This window comes from Diorhabda sublineata, chromosome 8 (assembly GCF_026230105.1).
Source record: "Diorhabda sublineata isolate icDioSubl1.1 chromosome 8, icDioSubl1.1, whole genome shotgun sequence".
NCBI classification, from domain to species: domain Eukaryota; kingdom Metazoa; phylum Arthropoda; class Insecta; order Coleoptera; family Chrysomelidae; genus Diorhabda; species Diorhabda sublineata.
In genome coordinates, this window is record NC_079481.1 from 24,539,952 (window position 1) to 24,556,232 (window position 16,281).

At 30.2% G+C, this 16,281-nt stretch overlaps 1 protein-coding gene across 6 annotated transcripts in view; it reads left to right on the forward strand.

Moving 5' to 3' along the window:
• The window catches only part of LOC130447457 (ephrin type-B receptor 1-B), a 779,444-nt gene extending 765,297 nt beyond the window's left edge, over positions 1 to 14,147 (forward strand). For 3 of the 6 annotated variants that reach the window (XM_056784282.1, XM_056784284.1, XM_056784285.1), the window contains 4 exons: positions 338 to 547; positions 625 to 803; positions 3,281 to 3,439; positions 8,100 to 14,147. In XM_056784282.1, the coding sequence (XP_056640260.1) occupies positions 338 to 547; positions 625 to 803; positions 3,281 to 3,439; positions 8,100 to 8,367 (816 nt within the window). In that variant the 3' untranslated portion in view covers positions 8,368 to 14,147. Of the gene's footprint in view, positions 1 to 337; positions 548 to 600; positions 804 to 3,280; positions 3,440 to 5,111; positions 5,979 to 8,086 lie in introns of all 6 variants that reach the window. The other 3 variants (XM_056784279.1, XM_056784281.1, XM_056784280.1) reach the window with 2 other exon arrangements.
• The last annotated feature ends 2,134 nt before the right edge of the window (positions 14,148 to 16,281 follow it).

Below are 16,281 nucleotides of genomic sequence, written 5' to 3' on the forward strand. Positions count from 1 at the left end.
AGGTCATTTAAAGCAGACCACTTGTGTTATGGACTAAGATCACATTGTTTTCTTTTCCAATATTTCCAATTCAACATAAGGACGTTCGAATTTAGAGCGCCATATCTCCTTGTTTCATAAATCCTTCAATTGTATGTCAAAGCTACCAATGGCAAATTCAAAAGGAAAATATTTCGACTCGCTTATTCTAGCATTAAGAGCATTTTTAACAATTGCTACAATCGAGACATTGAAGTATCTTGTAGTGATTTTCACTAGAATTACCTTAGGTTTGATTATGATAATGTGGGTGAAATATGAAGTTTCTATAATAATTAAGTTTTTTTATTTATTTTAGGCAAACGATGGAAAGTTCCAAGTGATTCAGCTAACAGGTATGCTAAGAGGTATTGCTTCGGGTATGCAATATCTAAGTGAAATGAACTACGTCCATCGCGACTTAGCAGCGAGAAACGTATTGGTAAATTCGCAATTAGTATGTAAGATAGCAGATTTCGGCCTTAGTCGAGAAATTGAAAGTGCCACAGAAGGAGCTTATACTACTAGGGTATGTTACCAATTAATCCTTCGGTTATTATACTTATATACATTTTATCAAAGGGAAATAATGGTTTTAATTTTCAGGGAGGAAAAATTCCCGTCCGGTGGACTGCTCCTGAAGCAATTGCATTTCGCAAATTTACGTCTGCCAGTGACGTGTGGTCTATGGGTATAGTTTGTTGGGAAGTTATGTCCTATGGGGAGCGACCATATTGGAATTGGTCGAATCAAGATGTAATTAAGAGCATTGAAAAGGGATACAGGTAAAAAATTAATTTGACAATTTAACAGATACCAGTTTTCCATAGTTGAATTTAAATTAAAAGTGGAAAAATTATCGAAAAAATACCATTATCAAAATTTTTAAATATGTATAGTTTATTTAAAATATAACATTTATTCTGTTAGTCAATATTGATGTTAATTGAATAAGGTTGTTGGTTATTTTCAAAATTAAATAGCAAAAGTATCTGTTTACATTTCCTATTAAATTATGGCAATATCTTTTTTTAACTGCCTTCTTCATTTGCAATCTATAACAATTATTACAATAAGCAAATTATATGACAATACAGAACAAATTGACATGCTCGAAAGAAATCCTTCTTTCATCTATAATCAATACCTAGATCAATTAGGTTTGGTTATTGGGAAACACTGACACTAACTAAAACCCACTAATTAGGTCGTAAGGGATATGCTTTTTGAGTCTATGCTTAAATGTTGGATGCACCATCAGGTTAGATACCAGTCTCTTTAGGTAGAGGCTTAACCTATTTTTATAACTTATGGATAAGTTTTTTATTCTCGCTTTAACTGTTGGCACATGGAGGTCACGAGTTATGACAAAGTTTAGCACAAACTAAGGAGTGAATGCTGATTCCCACAATGGGACTCCATAGGTCCGTATGGACTTGATGATTCCTTTGTAGATTAGTACTTGGTTTTTTAAGGTAATTGGGATTTCCTACCTGTCAGCCAGTGTAAATCCCTTAGTTTCAAACCCAATTATTTGCATTTGGTTAATATGTGTGCATGCCAAGATATTTGACATCATCACGTTGTGGTATGGCTTGATTGTTTAGAGTGACTTCTGCGCATTTGTCTTTGCGGTTGGTGAAGGTTACCTGGACTGATTTTGATTCGTTTGCTTTAATGTGCCATTTCTTTCTATAAGTCTAGTATGGCTGTGTCATCTGCAAGTGTAGCTGCTAATACATCATTATTAGTTGGTAGATCTGCCGTAAGGATGAGGTAAACCAGTGGTCCCAGGACACTGCCTTGAGGAACTCCGGCGTTTATTTTGTAAAGTAGTGTTTGTTCATCATGGTAGTTAACAATAGTGATCATGGAGGTAGGAATGAAGAATTTGGTAATAATTCTGGTTTTAAATAAAAGACCATCATGTCAAACCTTGTTAAAGGCTTGAATGATGTCTACAAACGCTGAAGAATAATATTTTCTGTTTTAAAAATCTTCGTTTATTTTTTTATTTACACAGTGAACTTGCTCAATTGTTGCGAGCTCTTGTCTCCAAAATGATAATTTGGTATTATATTTCTTTGGTCAATGATTGGTTGTATTTTTTCAGCGAGTAGTTTTTCTAACAACTTGCCCATTATAGGTAGTAGACTTATAGGTCTATATGATTTCACGTCTTCCAGAGGTTTATCCGATCTGGGAAGTAGTATAATTTGAGCCACTTTCCACTGTGACTTTGGGACCAAAGTCTTGCATTATACTAGCTGTTATTAGATCGTCTCCAGGATCTTTACGTGAATTTAGCTTTGTCCTGATAGCGTTTGTTACTTATGGCAATAAATAAATCTATGAAGATATGGATAATTTACTCAGTTTAAAATTATTGAAACATCAGTGAATCAAATGAATTATGAATAACTTTGCACTGTTAAAATTAAATTTTTTATTCACAAAAATTAATTAGATTTACTATAAAAAATGTATCATTATTTTGAACAAAACATATGAGAGATGTTTGTGAAGTAAATTGCATTTTGGAATAATAAGAACAAATACAGATACAGTAAAGAAAATTATTGCATAAAATAATTTGTAATGTATTTTTCGAGATATGACCTGTGATTTTGCACACATTTGTCATAGCATAGTACAAGTATCTGTATTCTCTATTTGTAGAATGTTTACACCTGAATTGAACCATTAGGTAACCAGGTCGTTCTGAGTTAGTTCGGAGCTGTTTAAGAGAGTCGCAAAAATATCTAAGTCGAAATCCTCTCGGAGTTATCACGTCCGTTATTGTTTTGTAGAAACCATTTTCTTATATTTGAATCCTTCATGCTGCTTTTTTCTCACACCTTGTAGATTTGTTGATGAATTTCACTTGATTTAACGGTTATTGCATTAAAAAACGAATCACCGATCTAAATTTTACCATTGGCCGGATTTCTAATCAACTGAGCTTTTCCAAATAAGTAGTATTATCTACACACAACTTACATCAAGCTCACAATGGTGTCATGGGCCATATACCTCAATTTAGTTAACGTTTAAGACTGTTTTAATATACTGTCACTAACTATTATGAATACAAACTCCATTTTTAATATATATTCCAATAATTAAAATAAATCTATTACTATGATCAAATTAAAAAGAACAATTATCAATGCAGGAATTTCTGAGGGTATCCTTAATATTTTATATTTTTAATTTTACAATTAGTACAGTATTAGGTTTATAAATTTTGTGGTTATTGTAGATTGCCAGCGCCAATGGATTGTCCAGAAGCTATTTACCAATTAATGCTAGATTGTTGGCAGAAGGAGAGGACACACAGGCCTACTTTTCAATCGATTGTAAAAACTTTAGATAAATTAATTCGAGTCCCCGATACCCTAAGGAAAATTGCTCAGAACCGGTAAGTTTCAATAATTATTACTAAACTATGAAAATTGTATGCTGATATAATTGGAACTTAGTAATTGTAAAAAATTGTTCAGGAGATAACAGTAGTACACAGTTAAATATGTGGGTGCATTTAAAAATAAGTTTAACATTTTCTTTGTTTTCCTCATGAAAAAATGTAAATATTCTATCAATTTTATGTGGATATTTAAAAAAAGGAACTACATCTTTAACTTAAAGGTCATATATTAAGCCTACTTTTTCTTATAATACTGTTTGGTTCATTTTATTAACAGTCATATCCAGCCTCAACCAGTTTAAAGAAATAAAACTAAGATCAATTTTGATCAGGACAAAAAATTGGGAATATTTGGAAACATCAATGAACACGATTGGATATTATGCTTGATCAATGAAATATGTATTCAATCTTGGTAAAAACTACACTGATGTTTGTCTTTATTATACATAGTGGTCTCATTAAAGTTTTTGGATCCTCTAATTTGTAAATACTTCTTAACTTACAATTTTAGAAATGACCAGGATTTTGCCCAACAAATTGGTTGAATATACAAGGATTATGTACATTAATTGTTGTTAGAGCTGATAGTACATCAATAAATAAGATTTTAGGTTTATGTACAGCTTTTTTAATCGAACAATAAGGGAGGTGAGTCGAGAGCCTGTCAAACAGTTTTGATTGAGTTCAGATTTTTGGAGTTATTTCAAGAAACTGTTGGGTGGTATATTCATACTGAACATACTGTTTATCTCTGATGACGATAACTTGGTTACTAAAACATGCATCCGAAAGTTTAATTTTGAGTTAAGTAGGATATTAAGATAATTGATTCCACATTTGATTACTCCGTTAGTTCAAAAATTTTTACTTACACTTACTTATACACTTACTCTATGTAAAAAAGTGCTCTTATAATTTTCAAAATTTCGTCCAATTTGTAGAATACATAATCTACTTTTATTTAGTAAACTGGTTTATATGTACCATCATCAGCTCTAGAACTACCTACATAATTCTGCACCACCTTGTATAATAAAAAATTACAAGAAAAATCGATAAGTTAGTAGTAGTCACCTACTAATTTCCTACAAAAGTGTGTTCATACCATTTTTATTTTCAACACATTATAGTTTTTTGTTTTGGTTGTGAGACAAAATCACTTATTTTAATAGTACTTTTTTAATCTCAATAATATTAACGGTTTTTAGACATAAAGTTTGAGGTAAACTTCAAAAAATGAGGTAGATTGAAAATTAAGTTGTACACACTCGTTTTCTATGTCATTTATGTTCAACACATTACAACTAGTTTCAATTATATTAATATTATCCCATAGTAAATTGTCAAAGCACTTTTTGTATTAGAATAAGCTTAATAGATGTCGCTAAAGTTTATGCTTTAGTTAAGGCACAAAATGATTTTAGTATGTATACTATTCACGCTTCTTATTTTTTTTAATCACACTAATTTTAACATGTTTTGGATAAATTTTGAGATAGTTTCTGTAGATTTCAAAAAATATCCACGAAAAGCTTGAATACTTTTTTTATATAATATTGTGAAGCATGGATTATATTATCTTGAAATTAAATCCAAAACATTCACTTTTTATGTTTAACCTATGTAAAAAATCCCTTATTCTTTTTTTTCTGACTCATTTTAGCCGTCAGCTGCCATATAATCTTCCTTGGCCTTCACAAAACTTATCCTCTCACATTACCCCAGTCATACAGTTGTCAGAATTACCAAATTTGCATCACAATCCCTACTTTGGTTCTCTTCAAAGACGAGTAAATTATACCCCGAACATCGGTGAAATTGAATCGCATCCATATTATGGTTTGCCAGATGTTATTCTCCTTCAGAACTATGGTGTAGTGTCAGATGTAACAACAGAGTTAGAGCAGAGAAGACGAATGGAGAATGAGTACAGAAATTCTGTTATAGAGCATGAGATGAAAAAGAGAGTTAACAGCTTATTGAATTTAAAACCAGATAATATCTATGAAGCGAGAGGCGGTAATCAATTGAGGGAATTAAATACTAATATGTGGTTGAATAACAATTTCGGAAACCACAACAGAGAATTGAATTTCGTTCACCAAACACCTTTGTATCCTAACATAGATATTCGTCCAAATTTAGAGGATCACGGTACTGCGAATATATTTTTCAGCGATACTGATACATATGATCAACAAACAGAAAATTTCTTTGGCAAAAAACCAGATTTTTTCAATGACAGTGCTGGTAGTAACGATTTTAATAAACGTCCAGATCATTTTTTCATGGAAATGATGAATAAGAATAGTTCTGATCAATTAGAATCCAGCGAACAGTTTTCTGATAATTTCAAAGACACTTCTAGTACAGCCAACGGTAGTTCTGACAATCTGTTCAATGATAGCCCTAATGTTGAGAGGGTTGAAGCTAAGAGCAGCCTAGCGGATAGGAATAATGTGCACACTGGGGGAGCTTGGGTCAATTTTGTTAATGTGTAAATATGCTTGCTGTGGTTTTTGTTTGCAAGGTATTTTTTGCTTTTTTACCCTATTTTTGCATGCTGCTTTAACATTATTTTTAAGCTTACTATTTAACAAATTAGATTCCAAAATTATGTTTTGTACAATGGGTATATAAAAGTCGAGGAAATATACAATCCTCATCAAAATCACATAATTTCGATTTTATTGCAATGAATTTGAGAAGAAAAATACTTTATAGAAGAAAAATTAAATGTATTGTTTAATTTTAACCACTACTGTGGGAAATGCAGATATTTAATTAAAAAACGATATGAATCAAAATCCAAGAAAACTATTGAATAGTCGATTTTAATAATACCACATCAATTACAGCTTCACAGTATCTAGGTATGTTTCGAATCTCATTTCAGATTTCATATTGGTCAAGAACATTTCGTATTGGATGATTTTAAGTGACTGTCAAAGTTTAAAATCCCAAAGAGGCTTTATTTGTGGCTCAATTATGTCATCAATGTATTTTTTGGGTGAACATTAAGACCACCTGTTTCAATGATCCTCATGCCAGGTGGACCTCCATATTATTGCTACTCTATAACCTCATACTATTACGTTTTATGAAACAAAGCGCTAATCTATCGTTCGCTTTTTTTGTACGCATACTATTGCCAATTAGAGACTCATCTGGAAACATCGCATTCGACGACAAGTAGCTTTTCCACTTTAAGATGTGATATAAATGTTAGAAATCGTTTAAAGTTTTATTTAAGATACAGAGCTATGTCATGTACCGAGAAAAAATTATTTTCTTACACTGCAAATTTGCACAGTAGTTTTAATTAATCTAAAAAATACTTTCCTTTGCATAAAAATAACAAATTAAGCCAGTAGGATTAATTTGAAGTTTTTCTTATTAACAGTTTTAACTAAATTATAAATTATGTGTTAGTTTTGTCAGGGAGTGTAAATAATCATTTGAAATGAACAAACACAAGAACTCCATAGATTATATAATGTTTTCCGTTGATAGCTATACTACATACAATAATGGATCTTCCTGTTTTAGTTATGTGTCGGTATCCAAACTTTTTGATATTTTTTGGTTTTTCTTGACCCTCGTTTTTGTTTGTTAATTTTAGCGAGACTTATCGATTTTTTGGCAAGCTTAGATCGTTCATAATGCGATACAAATGATTTCCTTTTTTTCCCATTATTGAGAATGTGTATAAATTACTACAATACATCGATTGCCAAGATCAAGGAGAACGTTGGTAAGCAGCAAATTTTGAGATATCTTGAGTCTGCAACATCATCAGCGACCATCAATATGGCTTCCGTAACCATAGATAAACCAGGGCCTCCTGGCCTAGGACACCAACGTATGGACTCAAGGTATAGAAAAATATGAGGAATCAAGAGCAATCGTACTTGACATATCAAAGGCTTTTGACGGAATTTGACACGACAACCTTCTAAATAAATTAAGATCGTATGGTTTGTCGTCCTCACTTATTAAATGGCTTAGTAGCTTTGTCAAAGACCTATCCATCCAGGTCGCTATCGATGAACACACCTCAGAAAGGTTTGAGGTAAACGCTGGTGTTCCTCAGGGGTCATCTTTTCACCTACTCTCTTTCTTTTGTACATCAAAGATTTACTCGACAAAACTACAATCCCGTTTTTAACATAAAAAAAACATAACGAAAATTATATCCGTTTGTACAAATTTTGAAAGTTCCCTTTAGAAAACTACCCTCATCTATATTTGTCTCTATCATTAAACGTCGATGTTTTACAATATTTTTTAACTTTTTTTTACAAAGTTTTTTTATATTAATGCTGCCAAATAATAATCAATTAATGCGATTTTTGTCAGTTGAATTTTGAACCACTTTACAATTTACTTGAATTAGTAGTTGAAGACAGTTCTTATTTGGCTACCCATTACAAAAAAAATGTACCAAATTGTCACAAAAGATGGGGTATAAACATCACGTTCGTTACTCTCAACACCTCGTTTGGTTAAAACTACTAATCTAAACTAATTACAGGTTCTGAATTAATAACTATTTTGGTTTTAGTATTACATAATATTATTTTATTTGTTTCATACTTCTGCATACAGTGTTTAAAGGCAGAAATAAATGAGCTAAAGTTCTATGTTACAGATCCAATAATCCCTTATCTGCCGATGCCCCTGACCTCACAAACTTCACATGCATCGAAGAATGGCTCAATTCAATAAAGATGACACGTTATTTCGAAAATTTTCACTCTGGTGGTATCAACACGATGGATGCCGTTGTTAATCTTACAGTAAAAGATTTGACAGAATTAGGCATCACTCTCGTAGGCCATCAAAAAAAAATCATGAATAGCGTCCAAAGTATAAGGGCGCAAATACGGGTGAATGGCAATGAAGGTTTTCTAGTTTAATGGTTTTTAGATTCGCTGGAACTGCTGAACGTACCAGAAATTTTCGACGGTGATAGAAATTATTATATTTTTTGAATCACCTAAATCAGCTTTAATTTTAAATCGAAATATTTGAATAAACATCTGCAAATAAAATGTTTAAATTGTTACTCAGACATCATCGAAAATTGAAGGTGTGGGTAAAGTGCGGGTTGAAGATTGGACTAAGAAAAGACGTATTAGTGAGTAAAATCAGAACAGTTTAGAGAAATACATTGTGTCAAAGTATCATAGAACACCAAACAATATTTTGTGAAACCGAACCTTTTAATAAGAGTGACTTTTTATAAATATATATAGTATCTATAACTGGCAGCTTGGCTTTATTTATTCGAATATAAATCAAAAGAGTATAAAGTGTTTTTGACGAAAAACTCTAATGCATTTTTTACCTTTTTTATGTTGAGATTTCTTTTTAATTGTGATTTTGTTTTAAATTGATAATGAGGGTTAATGCATAATAGAAAATTATGAAAAAATCGAAAATACACATTTAGTTAATTCCAACAATTTGTATTTTTAATTATATAATTTATATTAAATAATAAAATTTCATTGTATGGAAAACTAAATACTCAAACTCAAAATCTTGTAGGTTAATGAAAATATGCTTTAACTTAGAACCAGATTTTCGTACACTTTTCTTATTGTAAATTAATAAATTACTTTCAAATTTATAATTTTCTCTTATATATTGACTTAACCTGTACATGGGGATTACTTAAAATCTTATTTTTTTATTTACTTTATTGTATATTCTTTATATTACATTATTATTTATTATTGCCATATACCTATTTATAAATGAGTACTGCAAAATGCAAATATGATGATTCCCTTCCTTTTGATTAAATAAAGGATAAAACACCAAGAGAAAATCTTTTATAGCCAAATATAATCAAAATAATGTTATTTTTTCACATATCAAGTTAAATGTTATAAAATATTTATTCAGCTTTCGTTTTAAATTAAAGGAAAATGCAAAAATTACAAAGTACAATGATTTTTGTGACAATTATTTGAAAGAGTTTAGGAAATAATAGGACAGATTGCAGTGAACGTATTTTAATGTCTTCCTAACCAGTAATTATAAAAAATTATACTAAAAGTTAATTATTATTACTTTTCGTTATTAAAATTTTAGGGTTTAGGGACACGAATGCATATGATCCTTTCTACCCTGTACCACTGTTCAATTGAAGGGTACCAAAAAGTTATATTTTGAACTTTTTACAATGTTTTCTCATAATTTTTACTATCATTATATAATAGAATTATTGATAAAAAACAAATCAATCACACTTTTGATTAATGAAAACCAGGATGATGACTTTTTCATCCATGAGTAGATACAGCTTAATACTCAATCTATTTATTATTTGGTCCCTTCTTAAGTATATATCATTTGCTCAAATATGGTCAAATAAAAGTAAATTGTAGTCTTGTAATAACGTCCAAACTAATAATTTGTACAAAAATCCGCTTTAGATTATTTTCAAATTTGGTATTGATAATATTTTCTGACAGATTCCATGGTTAAATTTTTGTTATTTAGAATTTTCACGAAAGTCCAAATATGTTGCGTTGGTTTACTAATTATACAGGATATCCAGACAATCTTCTGCTAAATGCAAAATCTAGATCATAGATGAGGTTTGATGTCCATCTAATCCAACTTACCATCATACAAAAATTTCTCATAAGGTTATCTCATAAATCCTCTACCCATAAACGGTTTTTTATTGTCATAAACGCTCAATTTGAGAAGGGCAACAGGTTACGCCAAATTTAATAGATTAAGTTTTCATGTGAAAGAGTATAATAGTGAATTCATATATTATCATATTTTTTCTTTATAGTTTTTTAATTTATGATAAAGTATGTCAAGCAGATACATAAAAAATTTCACCTTATTCACCTATTGCATCTAGTTGAAAGTTTTTGACAACAAAAAAAACTCGTGCTATAGCAAACAATTTATCGCTGTGGGTTTATACTATATATTAAGTTTGTGCTTTGTAGGTAACAGTTTTTTAAGCTGCTTGGATAAAGGTAAACCAGGTTTGATGGGCATGAAATCGCATCAAGTTGGCTTAAGGCAGGAGATTTTCTGGACATCTTGCATTTTTATAATAAAATATCACATTGTTAACTGGTGATTGTTTTACAAATTAGTGATTTATGTTCACTGCAACTTGTTCCATATTTTTGTTCTGAAAAATGTTTTCATTATACTAAAAATTTAAAATTAGGTAGATTCAATGTAAAATTTGTCCGTAGAGTAAATCCTATATAAAGACTGTTTGTCTAAATAATTCTAAATATACATTAATCTAAAATGATAGCAATAATTCAGTGTTTTCAAATGCTAATTTTATTTTAATTGGGATGTTAGATACATTTTTCATGTATGTAATATACTTTACTACAAGAACCATTAATGAATTTTTCTCTTAACAGCAACAGTTTTTATGAATTATTTACTTACCAAATTTTTTCGAATACATTTCTCAAAATTGGTTCAATACAACCAAATGAATTTTTTAATGTCTCTTTAATCAATTAATAGCTTTCAAAATTTAATAGTAAATATAATTTAATAAATGAGAGATTTTGTTAAATGCTTGATTTCTAAAAACAAAAAATTCCAAGTTATCTGATCTTGTTCCTCAATTAATCGTATGATTATATTTAAAAAAAATTTGAAACTGTTTATTAATTAAGATCTTTTGGTAAATAAGATAATCCGTAGTTTTCTTCATATATATATATATATATATATATATATATATATATATATATATATATATATATATATATATATATATTAAATTACGTGAGAGGAAAGTTCATTATGTGAATGTTAAATATCTTGTAGATTAATCGCTAAAACAATCAATTTCGGTGTGATATTTGGTTTAAAAGTTTGATAAATATGAAAGTGGACACATTTTAAGCAAAATTGTCCACTATCATTATGATATCCCATTAAAGTGTTATTTTAAAAAAATACAGGTGTACAATCGAAGTATGTGTAACTGTAATTGTACTTAATTTTTTTATACTGCTCAAAATTATATAAATATGCGCCTAATTCTTGTAATTATGTAAGCTAGTTGATATAAGTGATATTTTTTATATTAAAAAACAAAACCAACATTAAATAATATGGCCTAAAAACCAGTGAATGTCATGGGCCTATTATTAGTTTTGAATCAAAGAAATATTTTGAAAATCACATCTTTTGTACGGCTCGTTATTTCACAAAATAAAATTTTTAAAAACCTTAATTTTTTAGTTTAGTAGTGTATGGAAATCACTCTTAAAATATTTGTTAGTTCCACAAATGTTAAGATAGCCTTTAATTGATGAAGAGGGACAAATATGAACTTTTTGAATATGCAAATAATTCTTAAGGAGTGATCTACTCTCACTAAATGACAAATATTTGCCAAAGACATGAGTAGTGAGACTTAGATTTCATGCTTGATGTAATTATATAAATACAAACTAATAATAAACTAACAGAATAAAAAAAATCGAATTGTGCACCTTGCCTAAGTTCTGAAATGAATTTTGTATTAGTAAAAATTATGATATTTTCCATTAACAAATAAATATTTCTAATACAATTAACTTTCATAATTTTATCTGCACAAAATTGAATTTTTTATTATCACTAAATTTGAAATAAATAATATATAAAAAATTAATATTAACAGAAACATTCACTGGGTTTTGTTTAAAATATCACTTATGTCTGTTTTAAACGATTCTTTTGATATATAATATTTATAGGTGAAATAATTATTGACTGAATGTATTAAGGAATTATGTGCAGATATTTGTTTTCTAACAATTATTCATATACATTCCAATACTTTGTATATTTATCCCTAATTACTAATATAACTATTGTTTTAGTATATTATAAAATCAATGCATATTTAACTATCCGTTTTGTTAATAAAAGTTTTATGTTCATATACTTAGAAAACAATATTCATATTCCAAACTATTTGAATTCTGTAATGCGTTAACAATTTTTAGTTAATATTAACAGTAAATAATTGATGATAAAAAGAAATGGTAACACCATAGAAGTGTTGATTTAACGACACACACATTAAGAAAAACAAAAAATTTAACTTATTTCAGTATAAGGTTGTTAAATGGGTTTTTTTTTTGTAATATGAATAGCAACAAGAATTTAATTTACTGTAACAGAAGTAATGATTGAGAAGAAAAATTCCAGTTTGAACTATATCTGCCTGACGACAATTATAATATCCCAAATAAAAAACTTCGACTATACTTAAAATAAGTATCAATTTGTTACCTTACGAAGAGCGAAGAGCAAACTAATTTTATTCTTATAAAATTATTTGCTGGTGCTATTTACAATTTTTTTTGTGAAATCAACGCCTAGCCTTGAATCACCATAATTGTCTGTTGGTGTAGTGGTAGTGTAAACAATGTGCTCAGTGTGAATATCACCAACAGTTCCAGAAATTCCAACTTAATTCGGCGTATACCACAACCTTGATGCTAATATATGATGGAGATGGATCCTCGACAGATCAGTACCTTCTTGACAGAAGGTGAAGTCTAGAGGCTCAGTACTTCATTAGACCGAACGAGGAGTCCTCAACAAACTCCTTAATTGGGCTTGGTCGGTTTAGATTCATCAGTTGTTACAACTATCATTTGGCATCGTAGACGAATCGTTAATGGATGGAACATTGTTAGAAGTTATTAGGATTTTTTTAAACATTTCTATTGGTGCAGAAAACCGTGTAAATTTTTCATGTTTGTGTTGAGATGTCATCTGCATCCGCATGTTATTGACATAACAGAACAGATACGTTTTTTCCTATTTTTTTCCTATGAATATGCATTGATTAAATCTTGTTGCAGTTTTCAAAGTAACTAGAAACTCTTTTATTATGCATGATTTATTCAGAAATGTCTGTATTGAAAACGGCATTCAGTATCTATTTTTTGTCTATAGATTTCCCTTTAATAATGCCAATAAATATTGTACATAGTTAATAATTAGTTGATTATTTATTGACAATATTTAAGAAATATCAAACTGGATAGTATTTGGACAATTTAAAAAATCTTTTAAACTGATACATATTTTTATTTAAACTACCTGCAAGTTTCTTAATTGAAAATGCAATTTTGTAACAATAGTAAAAAGTTATTCTTATGCTAAAATAACTGAAAACTATCATTCATCACATCACATCACATTTTGGATTAACAAAAAAATATAACTTCACAGATGTAAATGGAAATAAAATTTTATTGATAGTTCTAAAGAATACTTCGCTTATTTTTGATATTCTTGAATCTTGAAATATTAGTAATTGAATAACTCGTTTGTTAACAACCTTCTAATTATGATATATGAATATTCAATTAAAAAGTAGAATACCCAACCAGATAATGAATTTTATTTTAAGAATTGACGGACATTTTTATAAATTGATACAAACTAGTTATAACCACAACATTGTATTAGAATAATTGTTGATAGGTTCAAAAATTGGATTGTCCTTTACATTTTTTGAACTGTATGCCTTTTTCGATAATGATGTCTCTAAAAAGATAGTTTAGATCCATCAAAGTTTTTTATAAACATTTCATTTTCTATTGCTCTTATAAGTCAGTGTAAAATTGTAATATATTTGTAAAATATAAGAATATTCATTATAAAACAAATAAATAGCTTATAACTGACTTTTATTTATACCAGGATCAATAAAAATATAATCAGTAGTACCAGTGTCGCCTCTATTTACCTCTAAAATATACTTTATTTCTTAATTATTTAAATTACATTTTCTATCAATGGAATTTCAACTTTATAATTGGAGAACTAATGTTTCGTGTGAGATTCCTGATTTTTTATGGCAAATGGTTGTTCAAAAACACAATTTTTAGCATATTTTACAAAGCGTTTAACAAATTATTTTAAAAAAATTAGAACACATTTTCTCCTTGTGAACAATATTTTTTTTAAATTTTGTGAATAAATTGAACAGAATTTGCCGCCTTAGACTACAGCCTACTCACCCTGCTGGTAAACCCACCACTGAGTAGTACTTACACCGAATATAAAATCAGCAGTGATAATTTTCTGGATTTTCAGAGATTAGTATCTGTTTTCCAGGGTTAAGTGAAAAGATGTCTCTGTGGTTCCAAGACCAATGGAAGATCTGCTATGAAATACAGTTTGAGACACATACTGACATGAGCTAGAAACCATGCTGGATCACACCCGAGACTTTGGTCGAGGCTATGCCTTATCTATGAAGAAAAAGGGAATACAACGACAACTTTCACTACAAAAGTCCCCTAGGATCTGCGACACGAAGAAGTGTAGACGTCAGGTTATGTAACATCTATTATACGAATTACATTCTGCATAAGCAGGGACTGCGTAAAAACTATTATTCGTTTTGATTACAACTTTTTATGTCTTCTAAAGTACACACACATCCCTTATACTGGTCAAATAATAAGTGTATTCTGTACGATTTAGGAGGTTGACGAGGTAATTGCTAAAAAACGACAATGAGGATGCACAGTATTTCAAATCTGAGGAGAGACAGAGTATGCAAAGATAGCAAAATATGTTGGAGGAGTCTTCAAAGGGAAGGTGGACTAACTGTTCAATTCCCAACTTAAGTGGATACAGCGCTAACACGGCATTGTTACTACTTTCGAACGCAGATACTGTCTGGGTATGAATGCTTTCGGGCATACCTATACATATAAAATTACGAAGAGTTTCCGGAATGCCCAGACGAAGACACGGAGAAAGTATTTTTTTAATGCTCAAGATTTAACAGATATGCCTACATGAGCTAGAAGCCACGCGAGACCTTGATCGAGGCAATGCTTAGCTCTTGAGACAAATAGAATGCAACGAGAACCTTCACTATAAGAGTCCTCTAGGACCTACGACGCGAAGTATGTAACAGCAAGCTCCCTAGAATGATGCAGAGGTATGTAGAAGATTGGGTCGAGCCTAATCTACCTAACTAGATGCGGAAGAACTTAGGTGTCTTGGTCGAATCTGTCTAGACGATGACTGGATGTTGTGGAAAGAAAAAGACTACCGGATGATGTAGTATAAAAAAGAAGAGAAGTTGAAGAATAAGAATGGCACAACTTCTCATCCTGAACCTCCAACCAACCAGCATCGATTGGTGGACGCAGGGAAACTAATCACGAAGAAAGAGTAAATTAGCTAATGCCTCTCCCCGAAGTAATGCCCGACGACGTCGCCGGTTTCCGCTGAAGAATACAGACCCACAGGAAGTACAAGTGGGTTTTAGTGGACGCGAACTGCAAACTTAAAAAAAAAACACACATACACACACGCATGCACTCAAATTTGATATATATGTGACGTCGAACATTCTACAACAGATATTCATCATTCAATGCTCTCTACACGGCTGTGATATTCTTTTCAGTCATAGTCTTATCTAGATCAGTCAACATCCTTCCATCCCTTACTGATGGTTGACGTTATTGTTAAGGATTTCAGTTGTCGCCTACGATTTGAACGTTTCCAGTGGAGAAGGAATGTCAGTTTTGATCATTTAGGTTCACTTTTACAGCCTAACAATTAATTACAGTTATATGGGCACAAGGTTCAGCGTATAATGAGATAGGCTATGTTCACATCCTAACGATTAAGTCTTGACCCTATTAAGATTAACAATATAGGGGTAATTACATATTTATACATGTGCACTAATTGAGAATGTCTCAATTTAAAAGAATTCTCTGAATATCTCCATTTAGTGAATTAAGATCATTTTCTCCTAAATAATCTTTGGTCCTTTTCATTGT